The sequence below is a fragment of the Ahaetulla prasina genome, chromosome 4 (genome assembly GCF_028640845.1).
Source record: "Ahaetulla prasina isolate Xishuangbanna chromosome 4, ASM2864084v1, whole genome shotgun sequence".
Taxonomy (NCBI): domain Eukaryota; kingdom Metazoa; phylum Chordata; class Lepidosauria; order Squamata; family Colubridae; genus Ahaetulla; species Ahaetulla prasina.
Window position 1 is genome coordinate 142,514,544 of NC_080542.1, and position 20,891 is coordinate 142,535,434.

The 20,891-nt window shown below is 39.7% G+C and overlaps 1 protein-coding gene across 1 annotated transcript in view; it reads right to left on the bottom strand.

Annotated features, from left to right (window-relative positions):
- The window catches only part of LOC131197664 (sodium channel protein type 5 subunit alpha-like), a 391,694-nt gene that overhangs the window by 50,983 nt on the left and 319,820 nt on the right, over nucleotides 1–20,891 (bottom strand). The window contains exons 20-21 of the mRNA XM_058182005.1: nucleotides 18,503–18,657; nucleotides 16,727–16,900 (exon numbers count right to left, since the gene is read on the bottom strand). Coding sequence (XP_058037988.1) covers nucleotides 16,727–16,900; nucleotides 18,503–18,657 — 329 coding nt within the window. The remainder of the gene's footprint in view (nucleotides 1–16,726; nucleotides 16,901–18,502; nucleotides 18,658–20,891) is intronic.

A 20,891-nucleotide genomic window follows, 5' to 3' on the forward strand; every position in this document is an offset into this window, starting at 1 on the left:
ATCAAGAGCAAATTTTTTATAAGTGTGGCGTTTGGACAAACTAGAGTACTTCCATCAGCATTCGCCTTATCCAGTTATTAACAGTTATTAGTAAGATAATAAGACTAATGTGATATATAAAAATAGAAATATGAAATATAAATAAATAATAAATATTAACAGTTGTCCTATTTCTCTTGGTCTGCTTCAACAAATGAAGCACCACTTGGATGATTGCACCTGGACAAGGGAACAACCCAGTGCTGGGTTTCAATTTCTTTTTACTACCGGTTCTGTGGGTGTGGCTTGGTGAGCATGGCAGGGGAAGGATACTGTAAAATCCCCATTTCCTCCCAATCAGTTGGGACTCAGGAGGCAGAGAATAGATGGAGATAAAGCCAGTCAGAGATGGTATTTACTGGTTCTCCGAGCTACTCAAAATTTCCGCTACCGGTTCTCTAGAACTGGTCAGAACTTGTTGAAACCCACCTCTGAAACAACATAAGGAACAACTCAGGACCTTGACCTAAAAAAGCTGATTTATTAGATTTTTTTAAATCCTGCCTTTATAAATAACTCTAGGTGGTACTCTTTCTTATCTTCCTCATGACAACAACCCTATGAAGTGGATTGGGCTGGGAGAGAGTAACTAGCCCAAAGTTCTTCAGTGGGCTTTTATGGCTAAATCAGGATTAGAACTCATAGTCTCCTTGTGATTGGCCCAAAGCCACCTAGTCCTTTTTCATTCCTGAGGTGGGATTGGAAGTCAAGGTCTCCTGGTGATTGGGCCAAAGTCACGTAGCCCACTTTCATAACTAAGGTAGGACTAGAACTCACACTCTCCTAGTTTCTAGCCTGATAACTAATAAACCAAGCTGGCTTATGATGGAAGGAGAATGTATTGGTTGCAAAGAGGTTTTTTTCCCCCTCCTCTTTCAGTTCCTCTCCATATTCATCTTTTCTACATAGGTGTTCTTTGGCCACAAGTTGCCAATTCTGAGCTAGAAATGGACCACTTCAGTCATGTATATACATCACAGATCCATCTGTGAAGCTCAGCATCCCATTCCACTCTATGTCCAAATCAACGATGTCATCCTTTCATTAAGCAGTATTTTAACAGATCTGGAGAAGAGGGAAATTCATAGAGTAAAATGCATTGTGCAAGTTACGAAAGGAAAGCAGTCCAAACCTATCAATTAATTAAAGCAAAGAGTATCATTGCTACCAGCTGTGACAAAGAATCAACGCGGAATGTAAATGTTGAAAATTGCTACTGTCTCAAGCACTTTTCTTGAATGGCATCAGATTTTGTTAAATCACATGATGTTAACAACAATTTAGCAGGAAATACAAATTGTCAAAAGGCTAATTAGTCAACTCTTCTTTTCATGTCACTGTGAATGCGTTCGTTTTGTGGCAAAGCCATGGTACTTAAAACAATCTATTTTGTACCTCCTCCTCCCACCTCATTTTATTGTGGATCCTAATTGTGATCCTACAAAATTTAGAGCTGATTGATCTGATCTGCAGCACTCCGGGAAACCACTGGAGGGCAGCAAAGAGAGACAGAAAGCCTACCAATAACATTTGTAGCTCAGGGTTAAAATATGGGCTCCCTGATGGCCTCTGAGCTTGGGTGTTTTCTTGCAAAAGTTTCATTACACAATAGATAGCATCATCAGTGCTAGTAGGGAGTGGGGTTTGCTCTCAATTTATATTCAGGACAGGTTAAGCCACTAGAATATAAACTGAGAGCAAACGCCACTCCCTACGAGCACTGATAATGTTATGTAGCTAGGTAATGAAACGTCTACAAGAAAACAATCAAGCCCAGACACCACCAAGACCACCACAGAAAGCCCTAATTTGGGGTTAATTGAAGGAAAGTGCTTTCACCATTTGCCCAATACATGTTGTACTCTCTGCCCAGTGACAGCTGTCCCAATGGTGCCTGCTCAACCGAAAGTGTGATGATCACTGTGGTGATAGACTAGAATAAAAGTGTTTGTCCTATATGTGGGGTTTGGAGATGGCTCCCAAAATGGGACAGTACCTGGGTTCAGAAGCTAAGCAAGTCAGGCCTGGTTAATTGTTTGGATAAGAGATCACCAAGAGATCCCAAGGCTACAAACTAGATTGGAAAGTGGAATAAAACATCTCTCCCCCCCCAAAAAAAAACCCAACATGTCAAGAAAACAATTTCCACATGTTGCCAGGAAAGCTACACAAACATGTGTATGAAATCACCAGGAATCAAAATTAATTTGAAGGCGACTTCCTTCTCTATACCTTCTTTCTGAGTCTAGCCAAGGTCATGAAGGTTCCTTGATACCAGCAGGGAACATAAAATAAAATGTCACCTTTGGGGTTTCATAAAAGTCTACAATTAGATTATTCTCGCTTTAGCTAATTTCATAAAGTTAAGCAAGTGTGACCCAGGGCTGTTTAGTCAAAAGCTACTCTAGAAGGAGGCAAGGGCAAAAATCCTTTGTGTTGTTGCAAAGAAAGCTAGAGGAATATATACTTCGAGACACCCAAGTTGGCTCTTGAAACAAAGCAGAATGTATAAATTAAATTTTCTATCAATAGAAGAGGAGATTTGTAGCTCAGGGTTGAACTGTAGGGTCCCTGATGCTTTCTGACCTTGGTTATTTTCTTGCATATGTTTCATTACCAAAGTAGGTAACATCATCACTGATAATAAAGGAATAGGGTTTGCTTTCTTTTTATATACATGACTTGCCTTGTCAGTGCTGGTGGGAGTGGATTTGGTCGTTCCTTGATTTGCCTGTTGCTTATTACTTACTCACTTACTTTATTGTCTGATAATTTCTTGTTTGCTTCTTGATTGTTGGTCTAGTGTTAATCTTAGTATTAATCTCTGTTTATCTGGATGTTGATTGATGGTGAGGAGACTTTTTGGTCTTTTTGTTTCCTTTTTATTTTTTTGTCTCTTTCAAGTATGAAGATGTTTTTTATCTCTATGTGCCTGCTGATGGTTAATTCTCCTATTTCCTTTCCCCCACCCCGCCCCAAACTCACAAGACCTGGGAAAACTGCACTGATGATAATGAAATTTTTTGCTACTGAATTTTGAGGGAGTGATTGGGGATGGGGGTTAAATTAAAATTAAACTGGCAAGGACAACAATGCAATCTAAACCTTGCCCTTTCTATATGTTTACGCTCTGCACAATGCACATTAAAAATGGATGGGGCTTCAGTTGTACCCATTATCTTGATAGTTTGCATTCCCCTCCACCCTCTAGAAATGCCTTTGATTGGAGGATTGCTATAGTGCAGGGGTCTCCAAATTTGGCCACTCTATGACTTGTGGAGTTCAACTCCCAGAATGCCCCAGCCAGCATGGGTAGTTGCAGAATTCTGGGAGTTGAAGATTTGGAGACACATGTTTTAGGTACTTCTAAAATGTGCCTAGAAGGAAAATTGAAAATCTTAGGTTGCTCACTCCTGTCCTAGAATTGCAATGAATAACAATCTTTACAATGATCTGATTAATTTCATTTTTGGAAGCATTCTTACTCCTTACCTTCCCCTAAATAAATTTGGGAAGTCATCTCAGTCAATATTTAGCCATTATAATATAACTCCTTATTCATTCAATTAACTTTTAAATCATAAAAACAGTGCTTGTTCTTATCATTTTAATTGGCTGTTGGTCTGATTTTATTTGATCTGATAATTATTTTTAAAACTAATGGTTATTTCATTACTTTTAAAATCGTGAAAGCTCTTTTTTTTTTAGACCATATGTTCAAAGGAGTGTAGTTTGCTTTTGTGGTCATCACAAACCACTTTGTTGCTAGAAAATGGACTTGGTGAGAAGAAAAATAGGACATCAAAAGATCTGAAACAATGATATGGCATTTTAATTTTTCTGGCTCCAAACTGTGCCAATAGTTCTAATTCACTAGTCTAGAATAAAATAGGATCTGTTCACAAATGTTTTTTCAAGCATCAGAAATTTTACCAATAGAAGAGAATCTATGTAGCTCAGAGTTGTGGGATCCTTAGTGATCTCTGAATTTGGTTGTTTCTTGCAGACTTTTCTTTACCAAACTAGGTAATATGATCAACACTAAGGTACAATAGAGTGAGGTTTGTAGAGAGGGGGTGGGGTGGGGGTTTGAAATTCAACTGGTTCTATCCAGATCATGCGATACGGTAGGGCAGATTGAGCAAAGCCCCGCCCACCTACACAGACGTCATGATGTCCAGTTTTTTGCGACAATTTTTAGCCTCTGTGCATGCGCAAAAGGCTTTGCGTAGCGCACACACACATTTCCGAACTGGTAGGGAAGGTAAGTTGAATTTCACCCCTGAGTAGGAGGAGGAAGACTATGCAGCATTTGGTGCTCTCTGAGCTTGGTTGTTTTTGTGCAGATATTTCTTTATCAAACTAGGTAATATCATCAGTCTTATAAGGAAGCAGAGTTTGTTCTCTGTTTATATACAAGTGGTTTGCCCTGTTGTTATTGGTGGGAATTGTTATTTTCAGTAGTTCCTTGCTGTTCTTTACTATTTGATTGTTTCTTAATTGGGGTATTGTTTTCTTCCTGATTATTGATCTAGTATTAATTTTAGTATTAATCTCTGTTTATATGGGTGTTATTGCTGCTGAGGAGGTGTTTTGTTCTTTTTGTTTCTTTTTAATTGTCTCTTTTAAATGGTATGTAGATGTTGTTTATGTCTATGTGTCTGTGGATGGCCAATTTGTCAGAGGGCAAGACTTCAAGGAATTCTCTAGCATTTCTGGACTTGCTTGGGCTAAGAGGCTCAGAATTTCCCAGTTGAAGCAAGAAGTTGAGTCTCTAGAAAGAGTGCAGACAAGAACAACTAAGATGATAAGGGGGCTGAAAACTAAAATATATGAAAAACAGTTGCAGGAACTCGGTATGCCTGGTTTAATGAAAAGAAGGACTAGGGGAGACATGATAGCAGTCTTCCAATATCTCAGGGGCTGCCACAAAGAAGGGGGATCATATCTATTCTCCAAAGCACCTGAAGGTAGGACAAGAAGCAACGGGTAGAAACTAATCAAGGAGAGAAGCAACTTAGAACTAAGGAGAAATTTCCTGACAGTTAGAACAATTGATCAGTGGAACAGCTCGCTCTAGAAGTTAAGAATGATCCAACTCTGGAAGTTTTTAAGAAAAAATTGGACAGCCATTTGTCTGAAATGGTACAGGGTTTCCTGCCTGGGCAGGGGGTTGGACTAGAAGACCTCCAAGGTCCTTTCCAATTCTGTTCATTCTTTATTTATTTTATCTTATTTATTTATTTTGTCACAACAGTATATATAAGCATGCATTTAGGGAGTTTCCATCATGTCTTGGGTTTACACACATAACTGCCCTCCCGTTAGAAGGAAAATGTAGGGTGGGCAGATCATTCTCTGTGTCTTACCAAATTCTCTAAGTCTCTCTTAGAGCCCACTCCAAAGGCACCATATTAGAGTAGATACATCATTACTGCTCCATTTGATGGCTCGTTTTCCTGGAAGCACTCTGCAATTTCCCCCACCTACTCCTTTTTATAAAGATGAGTAGGAAATTCAATACCTTTTCAAAAGAAACTTTAAAACAGCTCCACAAAAGAAAAGCATAAAAAAAGAGACATGCTTTGAATTTGGCTAGAGCTCTTTGAGAATAACTGATTATAGCAGATTGCCCAATTACCGCTCAGGCCACACAAACTGCATCTTGCTAATCAACCGGAGAAAGAAAATGCAGAAAACAATTAAAGTCATTTCATGCCATCAATATATTTACTCCATATGGCAGCTTCATTTTGAAGATGATGTGGCAGACGGCTGGCACTCAACTGGGTTTCTGAATAAGATGTTGCTAACTTGGTAGCTACTCAAAAGCTTTGCCAAGGGTTACCTCGTTTTCTCGGCTTCCTCTTATAGGTATTTTCTGAAATCTGCATGACAGGCAAGTGTTAGAAATTCTTATTTGGGTCTTTCCTCTATAATAAGCTGAAGTGTTATGAATTTAAAGTAGACACCCTGAAAGGGATATACAGTTGATCAGGATTCTGATAACTGACAATTGGTCTAAAGATTCTTAAGTTGAAATAACATATAAAATTCAGATCTTAGCAAAAGTTGTGGAAACATTGATAAAGAAACCACAAGCTTGCAGTTAAACATGTGATCATAATCGTAAGATGGGTGCGCAAGAATTTTTGTTACATCTGTACTTTATTGCTTATATGCTATGTTCCTGTTATGTAATTAAGTAGAATTAAGGAAACGACAGGTAGTCCTCCACTTACAACAGTTCATTTAGTGAACATTCAAGTTTACAACGATACTGAAAAAAGTGACTTATGACAATTTTTTACACTTATGATCGTTGCTGCATCCTCATAGTCATGGGATCAAAATTCAGATGCTTGGCAATTGATTCATATTTGTGACGGTTGCTGTGTCCTGGGGTCATGCCATTCCCTTCTGCAACTTTCTAACAAGCAAAATCAACAGGGAAGCCAGATTTACTTAACATCTTAACAACCTCAGTGTATTTAAGTAATAAATCACTTAAAAAGTGTGATTTGCTGCAGCAAAAAAGGTCCTAAAATTGACACAACTCACTTAACAACTGCATTGCTTAGTAATGAAAATTCCAGTCATAAATCAAGGACTACCTATAATTTTTTTTTGCTAAGGATGGCCAAAATTTTCCTACATTCATTTACATAGCAAAAGTAACTTTTAAATGAGCTAATCTAACTTGCATTTCCTGAATTCAAATATGGACTTAAATTTTCTCTGCCTAAACAACTAACAGAAATCAGGGGACGCCTTGTCTTCTCCGGCCTGCTGTGGCTGGTGATCTTTTATTTATTATTTATTTATTATTATTTATTTATTTTATTTATTAGATTTCTATACCGCCCTTCTCCCAAAGGACTCAGGGCGGTTTCCAGCCAGATAAAACACAGTATATACATATAATATAAAATTTAAAAATATGTTAAAAAACTAATTCCATTTGGCCGAATTTAAAACTTAAAAACAAAAATAAAACTATGATAAACCCTTATTAAAATTACTAATTATTTCAAGCCAGTCCTGCGCCGTAGAATAAATACGTCTTCAACTCGCGACGAAAGGTCTGGAGGTCAGGAAGTTGTCGTAATCCTGGAGAAAGCTCATTCCAGAGGGCAGGTGCCCCCACAGAGAAGGCCCTCCCCCTGTGGGTCGCCAGTCGACATTGTTTGACTGATGGCACCCTGAGGAGGCCCTCCCTATGGGAGCGCACAGGTCGATGGGAGGCAGGCGGTCCCGTAAATAACCCGGTCCTAAGCCATGGAGTGCTTTAAAGGTGGTAACCAACACCTTGAATCGCACCCTTCCTGCCTTGCTTGTGCCTACACAACCAATAATATACCCTCTTTATATGGCTTTTCCCCATTATTCCTCCCTTTTTTGCAGGAGAGGCAAAATCTGTGATGTTTTAGAGTCCATTATCAAAGCGCATCTTCAGGGATTCTCTCCTGGACAAAAATAGACTTTGTTTGATGGATTACTGTAGCTTCTCTGATGCCCAGCTTTACAAGAAGAATTGGCTTCAGTAATTCAAAGAGATGAGATGATTTTGGCTCTCTGCATACCTGAATCTGATTGGGCTGAAGTAAGAGGGGGAGGGAAGGGAGGAGGCTGCAAGGGTTAATTTGAAAGGAAAATTGCTTTTAGCTGCCCTTTTAAATTGCTTTTAGCATTCAGAAGCAAACATTACTTGACATGGGCTTCCCCTGACTAAGGATGAATGTGAATTTGCATAAGTTTCTTTTATTGGTACGAATTTAAGAAACTTTTCAAAACTCTTCAGAAGCAGGAAAAAAAAGAACAATCTCAAATCAAATGAAAGAGGTAGAAGTAAAATTGAAACCTAATCAATTAGGTTTGGCATGCTGCCAAAAAGGTTCTCACAACTTAATTATGAAGAATTTGGATTTTTTTAGCTTTGTATATCCAGCTGTGTGTTTGTTTACAGGTAGTCCTTGACTTGCAACCATTCATTTTGTGACCATTTGAAATTAAAATGGCACAGTGAAAAGTGACTTGCAACTGATCCTTACATTTATGACTGACATAATATCCATAGTAACATGGATCCTTGGCAACTGGCATGTATTTACAATAATTGCAGCATCTTAGAGTCATCCGATCACCCTTTGTGACCTTCCCAGCTAGCTTCTGACAAGCAAAGTCAATGGGGAAAGCCAGAATTGCTTAATACCCCATGATTCACTTAGTGGCTGCAGTGATTTGCTTAATAACCATAGCAAATAAGTTTGTAAGTTTGGGCATGACTCATTTTATAACCATCTTGGGCAGCAACAGAAATTGTGGTCCCAGTTGTGGTCGTAAGTTGAGGACTCTCTGTATGTCAATGAATTCAGATTCCACCCACCCCAAGTTTACTTTAAAAACCCATTGAGGTGGTGAGTTCAAAGTTTTCAAAATTGGGAAAAGTTGCAATTTGGCTAATACAGATGACCAAGGTCTTGCTTTTATTTTATTTCAACCAAGCTAGCACCAATGTTTGCCGATTTCCTCAAAAAGAGATTGGGGAAAATTAAAGAACAACACAAAAGGTATTTGTTTGTCTGTCCCTATTCTTGAGTTACACATAAAAGGCATGGAGAGGCAGCCTAATGAAATAAATAATAAAAGGCTGTGCTTGCCTCTCAACATAAGCCTGATATTCATTTATGAATATATTTAGCCAGCTTTTATTCCAAGAGCCGGAAGGCAGCACCGCTTACTGCTTATCCTTACCTAACTATGATGATGAAAAATCAGGCCAGATTCACAGAGTAACTTGGTGATTTTCACAACTAAAGTTATGAATTGAGATTTGTACTTTGAATGTAATATTAGCCCAGTATGATCAGCCTTGAATGACAATGCAAACCAAGGTGTTGGGAAGAAAATTCCCACATGGGCCACAAAATTCTTTCTTAGAAAATAAAAATGTTGGACAGCTGCCAAAACTAGTAGAATAGGGAGTATCCTGTAGAACAGGGGTCTCCAACCTTGGTCCCTTTAAGACTTGTGGACTTCAACTCCCAGAGTTGGGAGAGTTCAACTCTGGGAGTTGAAGTCCACAAGTCTTAAAGGGACCAAAGTTGGAGACCCCTGCTGTAGACGAAGATGCAGGTAACATTTTAGTAGTCAGAGCGCCACTTTGGTCTAGTGGTTAAGGCACCAGGTTAGAAAATGGAAGAATGTGAGTTCTAGTCCCAACTTAGTTATGAAAGCAGGCTGGGTGGCCTTGGACTAATCACCAGGAGATAGTGAGTTCAAGTTCCGCCTTAGCCATGAAAGCTTCGTAACTAGGTGACTTTGGGGCAATCACAACCCACCTCACAGGGTCATTGTTGTGAAAGAAGGAGGAAGGAGGATTAGGTAAAATTGTCACCTTGATTTATTTGTAAAAATAATAAAGACTGGATAGAAATAAATAAAATAAATCAGTGTTTTATAACTGGTTATGTCCTATAAGAGAGACTTATCTCATGTGGAAACCATTTTGTAAGAACGCCCACATATTTCTAATATGCCCACTGGTTGTAAAATGTCTCCAATTCCTGCTCTGGCCAAGGCACTGTTCAGTTTCTAATTTTCATATACATTTTGACCAACTTTCTATGTCAGGGGTCTCCAACCATGGTCCCTTTAAGACTCGTGGACTTCAACTCCCAGAGTCCCTTAGCCAACAAAGCTGGCTGAGGAACTCTGGGAGTTGAAGTCCACAAGTCTTAAAGGGACCAAGGTTGGAGACCCCTGTTCTATGTGACATATTCATCTCTCTGAACCAAGCCTGAGTTGAGTTTACAGCTGCTTCAGGTTGAAAGATGGCATAAAACAATTTACTACTTTTTTTTTAAGTAGTCTTTGCTGCTGGATCACTCCATGACAATATGGCAACAGCAGTTATTTCTGAATTGAGCTGAATAGAAGTAATTTCTGAGGGGAGAAAATATAGCCTTTCTCTTCATGATGGTCCTTCCTTCTAGTATGAAAAACAACTTAGCAGAAAAGGTAAGTGATCCACCTCCATTCCTCATGAAGATATCGGAAGGAGAAGAAACTACAATATTTCCATCTCGCCTAAATCCCCCAAAATACAAAAAGAGATTTTGCTTCCTTTCTTCTGCTTCCAAAACCCTTTTCCCTCCCCCATGCCATGACTTCTAAAAAGCATGCTCGGAAGAAGCAGAACTTATTAATTTTAAATCAAGATTAGGGTTATGATTACGAAGACCCTCAGAGCTTTGTTTGGCTGTAGGAATGGATAAAAATACAAGAGTAAATAAAAGATTTATCTTCCCTTAGCACCCGTGTGCAGGTCATAAAGGAAATAAGTTTTTGGCTGAGAATGATGATTAAAAAAAAAAAAATCAGGAAGTGTTAAGTGTGATCTTACTTGCTGCCTGGGTTTGTTATTCCTTATAATCCTAAACATGAAAAGGGAACAAAAAAGGCCTTTCCGAGGGCAGATAAATTTAACAAGCAAACAAAAGAAGGTTTTTAAGAATGCCAGGGCACACGTTTATGGGCTTAAATTAGAATTGTTGACTATGCATTATCTGGACCTACAAAAATTATTTGGATTGTTATGTCCATAGCAGCTTGATTGACAGTTGCCAGAGTCCAGCGAGCTCTGCAAATGCTCATGGCTCTATAGATGAGATTGATGCCTCCCTCACGAAAAGAGAACTACAGGTAGTCCTCAATTTACAATAGTTCGATTTAGTTGTCGAACCTTTGTCATGGTCAGATCATTTTCTCCTTCGTCTAGACTTTCTGACCGCTACCCACCACCGCAGGGAGATGGAACCAATGCACTGGTTCCGTCCCAGGTGCCTGATGGACCCGGAGAGGTTCCTGACGGAGCTTGGGCCGTTTCCCGAGCACCTGGCCCACGACACGACTGAAGAACTAGTTGCGGCCTGGGAACAGGCCGCGGCTGGAGCTTTGGACCGTGTCGTGCCTTTGCGGCCTCTGACCCAGCGTCGGTCTCAACCAGCTCCTTGGTTCTCCGAGGAGCTGAGGGAGATGAAACGCCGGAGAAGACACCTAGAGAGTGTTTGGAGATCCAGCCGTTCTGAGGCTGACTGGACACTAGTTAGGTCCTACAGCAGGACCTACCTAGTGGCACTGAGATTTGCGAAACGTTCCTACGTTTCCTCCCTTATTGCGTCGGCAGATAACCGCCCGGCCGCCCTGTTTCGGGTGACCCGCTCTCTCCTTCAACAGGAGGGGTGGGAGGACCCCCTACAAGGGCATGCCGAGGAGTTTAACGGTTATCTATATGACAAAATCGTTCAGCTTCGGGACGGATTGGATCAAAATTGGGTAGATCTAGGAGAGGGTTCCGAGACCTGTCTTGTTGAGGTGGTTTGGGATGATTTTGATCCTGTGACTCCCAAGGACATGGACAGGTTGCTGGGTAGGCTGAATGCCACCACATGTTTACTGAATCCGTGCCCCTCCTGGTTAGTACTGGCTACTCAGGAGGTGACACGAGGCTGGCTCCAGGGGATTACAAATGCTTCTTTGTGGGAGGGGGTCTTTCCCGCTGCCTTAAAAGAGGCGGTGGTGAGACCCCTCCTCAAGAAGCCTTCCCTGGACCCAGCTGTTTTAGGGAATTACCGGCCAGTCTCCAATCTTCGCTTCACGGCGAAGGTTGTAGAGAGTGCGGTGGCATGTCAGCTACCTCAGTACCTGGACAAAGCTGTCTATCTAGACCCGTTCCAGTCCGGCTTCCGGCCCGGTTACAGTATGGAGACAGCTTTGTTCGCACTGGTGGATGATCTCTGGAGGGCCAGGGATAAGGGTTAAACCAGGCATACCCAGTTCCCGCAGCCGTTCTTCATATGTTTTAGCCTCCATCCCTTAATCATCTCTGTTGCTCTTCTCTGCACTCTTTCTAGAGTCTCAACATCCTTTTTACATCGTGGCGACCAAAACTGAATGCAATATTTCAAGTGTGGCCTTACAAAGGCATTATTATTAAATTATTACTAATTTAAGAACTGCAGTGATTCGCTTAACAAATGTGGCAAGAAAGGTTGTAAAATGGGGCAAAACTTACTTAACAAATTTCTCACTCAGCAACATAAATTTTGGACTCAACTGGTGTCGTAGGTTGAGGACTACTAGCATGCAAGATGTTTCCAAAATGAGCTTGGATCATCACTCTTAAGTGAGGTCTATCTACCCATCTGCATAACTGAACTGAATCCTGTCTTAGTCCTGCTATTCTCCAACAAGCAGTTCCAACCAACCAACCACATTGTTGCAAATGGATGGTCTTTAGGAGAAGAGCAGGCAGAGCTGGAGGGTGGGGTCAAATGTCTCATCAGCTTAGAGTCCTTAAGTTGCCACAAATGATCCAACTCCAGCTCCCCTTGAATTCCTTTGGCCCTTAGCTAACATCAATTCAGTACTCACCATGAGTTGACTAGATTAACTAATGTCAGGTGCAAAGGACATTTTGCATCGGACATGCAGGCATTTTATGTTAATTTATGTTAAGCTGAGAAATTCAGAAGATTTATTTCTTAAACCTATATGCAACAATCTAGTCAACTCACGGTCAGCTCTAAATTGGCATGAGATAAAAATCAATGGAATTCAGGGGGCGGGGGGGCAGGGAGGCTTGCACTCTTGTGGCAACATAATGTTTCAACTTACACCCTCAAAACAAAGCTATAGGGCACTGCACACCAGAACAATTAGACACAAGGACAGTTTTTCCCTGAATGCCATCACTCTGCTTAACAATTAATTCCCACAACGTTATCAAATAATATTATTCTTCTCTTCCTTACTAGTATCTATCTCTTCCCACTTATTACTATAACCATGTTGCTTGTATTTTCAATTTATATTGTTTTTATTTGTTTCCTAGTACAATTTGATAGCTTATTAGTAACCTTGACTATCATTAAGTGTCGTATCTGTTTGTTCTTGATGAATGTATTTTATTCTCTTTATGTACGCTGAGAGCATATACACCAAAGACAAATTCCTTGTGTGTCCAATCACACTTGGCCAATAGAGAATAAAGAATTCTATTCTATATGGATTCTAAGCTGATGACATGTTTAATTCTGCTTCCCGCCCAGTTCTGCTTGCTCTTCTCCTACAGTAGAAGCTATTCTAAAAACTCTGTTTTTAAGGCAGTGGCACTACCCAATGCACAGAGCTCTCCTCCTCTCTAAAACTGAATGTTGGCCTAAGATTATTGTGCAAAATGTTCCCTGAGGCACTGCTGGGGGTGTCAAGAGCATTCCTATAGTTGATGGAAGAGCAGTAAAGACTGTTCGACAATGCTATTGTAACATGAGTATGACTTGTAGTATACCACAAGTTCATCACCCTATCTCCCTCTCATCCTTTTTCCTCTGCCTACGCGTGTCTTAAGAACTGATCAAGTTGGGAAAATCATGTAACAAATTCAAGCCCCTCTGCTCTACAGCATCCAAGAGAAGGACAAAATTATTTTTCAGGGGCAATGAACACTAGAACAGGGGTCTCCAACCATAGTTCCTTTAAGACTAGTGGACTTCAACTCCCAGAGTCCCTCAGCCAGCTGGCTGAAGATCTCTGGGAGTTGAAGTCCACAAGTCTTAAAGGGACCAAGGTTGGAGACCCCTGCACTAGAATTATACATCCCAATCCTTAGCAATGCTCAGCAGAAATACTTCATGAATGATAGATTTTTCCCCCTGCATTTGTTTCCCACTGTTATTTAATTTGATAAATGCAATTTTCTTTCAGAATTAGTTTTTTTTTAAAAATATGACAGATAAATTAAAAAATTATCAAAATATTTCAAACAAGAGGAAAATAGGGTAAAATTGTCAGAGGGTGTAGAGTCTATTAAATTATGAGATAGCCAAGGTGCTTATGATGACATGGTATAATAGGTTGTTCATCTGAGGTTTTATCTACCTACTTTTAAGAATTGCTAAGGACTAGGTGGTTTTTACTATATCCTGATATGTAAACCCATAGAATTCAAAAAGGGTATACTTTCCTTTTCACTTGAGCATACTTTACAACTTCCTTCCTTCCTTCCTTCCTTCCTTCCTTCCTTCCTTCCTTCCTTCCTTCCTTCCTTCCTTCCTTCCTTCCTTCCTTCCTTCCTTATTTACTTACTTAGAAAATCTGAATTTGGGAAAAAGAAGGATGCAGAAGCCAGGAGGGTAAAGGCAATAGTTGTAAAAATACAGGCAAAAATAGAGTTGATTAAAAACCTGAGTACTTGCAAAAAGTCCCCAGAGGTATGGATATTTACTTTGGAGGACAGAGTTCTCTGGGGTAGCTCCCTATCCAGGAAGCCAACTACCCACAAAAATAAGAACAGTAACATTTAGAAAGCTGTTGAAAATTTAGCTGTTCAAATAAGGTGCTGGCGATCCAGAGAACTAGGCATTTGCACATGTATGGAAATATTTACTGTTGTTTTATGATATTTAAAATTAGAGGATGGTTTAATTATGATTTATTGAAATTTATTTACATTTTGCTATACCTTATCCATTTCATTATTACTTTGAAAGCCTAACTAAAGTGACAAAGATATAATTGCAATCAGTCAAACAAATACATACATGTTAAGGCAGCTCCCTGCAAGTGGATTTTCTCCTGAAGTATTTTTAGGCATGTAAGCACCCAGTACAGGTAGTTCTCGACTTATGACATGTCACTTAGCAACCATTCAAAGTTCAGTTGATTCATAAAAGCACTAATGACCTGGTTGCAATGGTCCAATGGCCACCAACCTGTCCTTGTGATCATATGACCACGATTTACAATATTTTTGCCAGAAACTGCTTTTTACTACTGATTTTCTGCAAACGAAATGCCTATGGTGAAAAATAGCTTCATTTAACGACCACTGAATTAATGACTGCCACGAAAAAGGTGGTAAAAATGTGGCCCAGTCACTTAATGCTTAATGATTGTCACAACTTATGACCCTAACTGCAGGCTCAATTATGGTCACAAGTTGAGGACTACCTGTATAATGACCATGGAACCTGAAAAGTTTTCTAGAGTTACCTGCTAAAGCTCCTCTATGAGGTAGATGAGCAGTTACGAAGTTTGAAAAATAAATAAATAAATAAATACAATTACGAAAATCAAAGTTCTTATTCTTTTTCCATCTTCAAACAAAAACTGACCACTCCAAAACTTTCTTTTACTGTTAAGGAGCCTGTTTTGTTCCCAGCAACCTGAGAAGCTTCTACTGTGTTAGAAGTAAACTAGGGATAAAAGTATTTCCTGACAACCTGTCTGAATTTGATATCCTAAAATCTGAACCTTGACCTTCTTTTAGGACCACTCTTTATGCCACTATTAATCATTTTCTTAGTGGAAATATTCTGACGAGCTAAATTCTTAAAGCCTGAACAGAGTTTTCAGAAAGAAAAATTCAGCATTTCTTGAGGACTGAATTTGTTGCAAAGTTCAACAATGGTCATTTTCCTACCAGGGACTTCCAGTGTCTTCATAGCGCCAACCAGCCATCACTGAAATAATATTATTTTCATTTCTGCTATTTTGGGATTCTGGAAGATACTGTAGGCTGTTGTGAAGAAATGACTTTAGAAAGATTTGTCTTAGGACTCAAGAACTGGTAGTCCTTGACTTACAACCATTGATTTAGCGACTGTTTGAAGTTACAATGGCACTGAAAAAAGTGACATATGATCAGTCCTCATACATACATACAGCCCTTTGAATATCCCCATGGCCATATGATCAAAATTCAGGTGCTTGGTAATCCACATGTAATTACAATGGTAGCATCCTGGAGTCATGAAATCACATTTGTGACCTTCCCATCTGGTTTCTGACTAGCAAAGTCAGCGGGGGAAGCTGTATTCTCTTAACAGTCGCATGACAACTGCACTTAATAACCGTGGCAAAAAAGATTGTAAAATTGGGCACAAGTCACTTAATAACCACTTTGCTTAGCAACATTAATTCTGGCCCCAGTTATAGTTGTAAGTTGAGGACTATCTGGATGTTGAGAAGAGAGTGTGGAGATAGGAATGAGGGACTACGTTATTGGGGAATTAAGCTTTTTCTAATTATTATAGTTACGGCAATTAAGTTTTGCCAATATAGTATGAAATTTGGTTTCTTACAGTTCTAATTATGCCCAGTTATAAGCTTCCCTGTTACCGGTGAAAAGATCTGCCTCCTTGCCAGATCACAGAAAGATTGTAAGAAAGACCCTAAGAAGTCTCCACTCTGATATATGTGGTACTTTTGTCTCTCAAAGTCCAGTTCAGCTGCTGGAATTCTTGTAATCCTGTCCCTTTCTTCTGGATAAAGAGGGAAAAACAAAAAGGTGCTAGAGGGGAAGTAAACTTATGTTTTTCCTCGGAATTACTTAAGGAAGGGACTGCAATTGCAAACCATCGTGATTTCACATCCCTCATGTTCTTCTAAAGAAAAGGTTGCTGAACCATGAGATCATTCAAATCTATATTTACATCCAAGTATCTAATTCCAGAGTGAAAAGGCAAATTTCCTTAGATGTCAGCTTACATAGAATTTGTAAACACCTAATGCCATGGGTTCGTTTTACGCCACCCTAAGAGAGCTTAAGCCCATTTTGCCAGTGATCTCTGCCCACCACCGCACTGCTGTACAATGCCGTCTGGAAAAGTAATGTGGTACTTACATCCACAATGAGGAAATCAAGCCAGCACCAAGCATTGGTGAAGTACTTCTTAAAGCCGTAGGCCACCCATTTCAGAAGCATTTCCAAAACAAAGATGTAGGTGAAGATTTTATCAGCATATTCCAGCATGGTTTTGATGTTCTTCCTTTCGTCCAAGTAGATGTCTTCAAAGGCCTGTGAGAACAAAGTGGCCTATTAAAGCATTTCCCATTGCAGATATTCTTTTTGAAAAGAATAACAGAATAACTGAGTTCAAAGGGACCTGGAAGGTCTTCTAGTCTAACCCCCTGTTCAAGCACGAAACCCTATGCCACTTCAGACCAGGGGTGAAATCCAGCAGGTTCTGACAGGTTCTGCAGAACCGGTAACGGAAATTTTGAGTAATTCGGAGAACCGGCAAATACCTTCCCTGGCTGACCCCAGAGTGGGGTGGGAATGAAGATTTTGCAGTATCCTTCCCCCAGGAGTGGGGTGGGAATGGAGATTTTGCAGTATCCTTCCCCTGCCACATCCACCAATCCACTCCCACTAAGCCACGCGCACAGAACCGGTAGTAAAACAATTTGGATTTCACCACTGCTTCAGATCAATGGTTGTCCAATCTCTTCTTAAAAACTTCCAGTATTGGAGCACCCACAGCTTCTAAAGGCAAATTGTTCCCCTGATTAATTGTTCTCACTGTCAGGAAATTTTTCCTTAGTTCTAGGTTGCTTCTCTCCTTGAGAAGTTTCCATCCATTGCTTCTTGTCTTGCTTTTAGGTACTTTGGAGAACTTTGACCCCCCCACCCCACTTCTTTGTGGCAGCGCCTCAAATATTAGAAGACTGCTATCATGTCACACCTAGTTCCTTCTTTTCATTAAACTAGACATACCTAGTTCCTTCAACCATTCTTCACGTTTTAGCCTTCAGTCCCCTAATCATCTTTGTTGCTCTTCTCTGCACTCTTTCTACAGTTGAAAGGGAACTTGGAGGTCTTCTACTCCCATCCTTTACTCAAACAGTAGATCAGTTTCCAGCCCCAGTGTTGTGTATTTTTCTTTGACTAACAAATGTTTTCCATTGTCTTAGTCAGAGATCCTTCTTACCTACTGAAACCAGATCATCTCTAAACCATGGTTGTCCATCCTTAGCAACTTTAAAACTTGTGGACTTCAACTCCCAGAATTCTCTAGCCAGTCATTCTGGGAGTCAAAGTCCAGAAGTCTTAAAGTTGACAAGATTGAACATTTCAGATCTAAACTGAGCTGCTTGGAATTCTTTTTTTTTTTTGTTTGTTTACATTTTTACCCCGCCCTTCTCCGAAGACTCAGGGCGGCTTACAGTGTATAAGGCAATAGTCTCATTCTATTTGTATATTTTTACAAAGTCAACTTATTGTCCCCCCAACAATCTGGGTCCTCATTTTACCTACCTTATAAAGGATGGAAGGCTGAGTCAACCTTGGGCCGGGCTTGAACCTGCAGTAATTGCAGGCTTTGTGTTCTTAATAACAGGCTTTACTAGCCTGCGCTATTCACCGGCCCATTCTTCAGTTAAGGGAGAGAATTCAGGGTCTCTAATTAACAACTCATCCTCAAATTTAGGATTTCCTGAAATGAAGTATTCATCCCCATATGCCAACAAAAGGCCATTATGAATCTTGAATCTTTCTTCAAAACCAGCAATGGGTAGTGTTTTCCATCATATCCAAGAGGAACCACATACTGAGATGATAACACAAATCACATGCATTTTTTTGCTCAAAAGGAGAGGAAATTGTAGGTTTTATACTCACCAAAGCTCCGCTGCTTAGAAGAATCATGAAAATGATGAATGTCTCAAACCAACTGTGTTCAACGATTTGATAGCAGGTTTTTCTCAGGCGCCACCAAACTTTGCCAGGGAATTTTGTGACATCCACTGAACAGCATGGGAGAATCTGGATACAAGCTAAAAACAAAACAAAACAGAAAATCACTTTAATATTGAAATAGTATAGGAATCCCTTTGGTGGCTCCACTTTAGAAGCATGATTGGTTTGTATTATAGCTAGTCCTCAACTTACGACCACAATCGAGTCCAAAATTCATTAAGTGAGACATTTGTTAAGTGAATTTTGCCCCATTTTACATCCTTTCTTGCCACAGTTGTTAAGTGAATCGCTGCAGTTTTTAAGTTAGTGGCACAGCTGTTAAGTGAATCTGCTTCCTTTTTGACTTTGCTTGTCAGAAGGTCACAAAAGGATAACGTGACCCCGGGACATTGCAACTGCCATAAATATGAACCAGTTTCCAGCATCTGAATTTTGATCATGTGACCATGGGGATGCTGCAATGGCCGTAAGTGTGAAAAATGGTCATTGTCACTTTTTTTTCTGCTTGAGCAAGGGGTTGGACTAGAAGATCTCCTAGGTTCCGTCCAACTCTGGTGTTTTGTTTTTTTTTGTTATTTGTTTTTTTCTGTGTCCTTGTAACTTTGAATTGTCAGTAAAAAGAACTGTTGTAAGTTGAGGACTACCTGTATACATCCCTTTCTTTTTTAACGGCATGCCTTAATTTCTTTGTTTTATTGCTTCTTATTCCTTTCCTCTGCTCTGTGCAATGCTGATTCCCAAAGGGGAGTAGAATGACAGGCATGTACAGGAATGAAGGGCAGACTCCCTGAAGCATAGATATCATAGGTATGTTTTGTTTGGCACCTGGTTTTGTACTGAACAAAGCAAGTTTGAAATTGGGCGATGTGGCTGACAGGCTGTGCATCCTTGAGCTAAATCAACTATCCTGCCCCTCCGGAGATTGCTGATGAGAACTAATGCCTTACTGGGCTCCAGTTTTCCTAGCTCCAGTTTGCTTACAAATATTTCTTATGATTCCTTGGTAACAGATATAACTTTGCTCCAGACTGTGGTGGTGGGCAATCATTCTGGGAATAAAAGAAAGCCTTTTAATGCAATTTAAAAGTAATGCATGTCATTTTCTCATAGATTCTCCTTTTATCTTTCATTCCTCCTTACAGTCCTTTCCATTAAAGCACAACTATTTCATAGCACGAAAAAAACTTATATGACATCACAATAAAATCTGCTATGGGACAATGGCATATTGTCTGTGTAACTGGATGGATGGATGAGAGAAAGAGAGTGGAGTGTGTTTTAAAATAGCAGGCTTTTACAGCTACAGTATGAGAAAGGAAGATAATGCTAGGTTGTCATAGAGCAGGAGGCTGTGATCAGACAGAAATATTTGCAGACAAACTCAGGATATTTTAGAGAACTTCCAAGACCATCCTTTCTCCAGGTATATATTTTTTTCATATAGTTTCCATCACTCTATGCTACCGTGCAGTTCCAACACCTCTGAAGTTCCCAGACTGATAATGACAAGGTGAACAAATAAATACATACTCTTACATGGAAATCTGAAGGGATGGTCAAAAAAGGGCCCGACAAGAAATAACAAATGGAAGCTTATCCGAGAGAAAAGCAACCTAGAATTAAGAAGAAACTTCCTGACATTGGGAACAACTTGCCTTCAGAGGTTGTGGCTACTATCACTGGAGGTTTTCAAGAAGAGACTGTCTCCTGCTTGAGCAGGGAGCTGGACTAGAAAACTTTTATTTATTTATTTATTTATTTATTTATTTATTTATTTATTTATTTATTTATTTATTTATTTAGTCACAACAGTATATATAAGCATGAAATAACTATAAGATATATAAGCATACATATAAGCATAAGTATATAATAACTATATGAAATTTGGATACAATCAAAGGGAACATTAGGACAGGAACGGTAGGCACGTTGGTGCTCATGCACGCCCCTTATAGACCTCTTAGTAAAGGGGTGAGGTCAATAGTAGATGGTCTTTGGTTAAAGCTTTGGGGATTTTGGGAAGAGACTAGAGAGTCAGGTAGTGCATTCCAGAGATTAACAACTCTGTTAACAACTTCCAAGATCGCTTCCAAGTTCCAACTCTGTTATTCTGTATTCTGTGTGCTACAACCACAGGTGTCATGCGTGTATTTTAAAAAAAAGAAAAAGAAAAAAGGAGGGCTTCTCCCATGCGATTGTAGTCACCAGCTTGAATTTTTTGACGCTCTACAGACACCCCTGTATACTTATTAACATGGGCTAACCAGTTTGGTTACAAATGGGGATTAGGAAATTAACTTTCAAAATT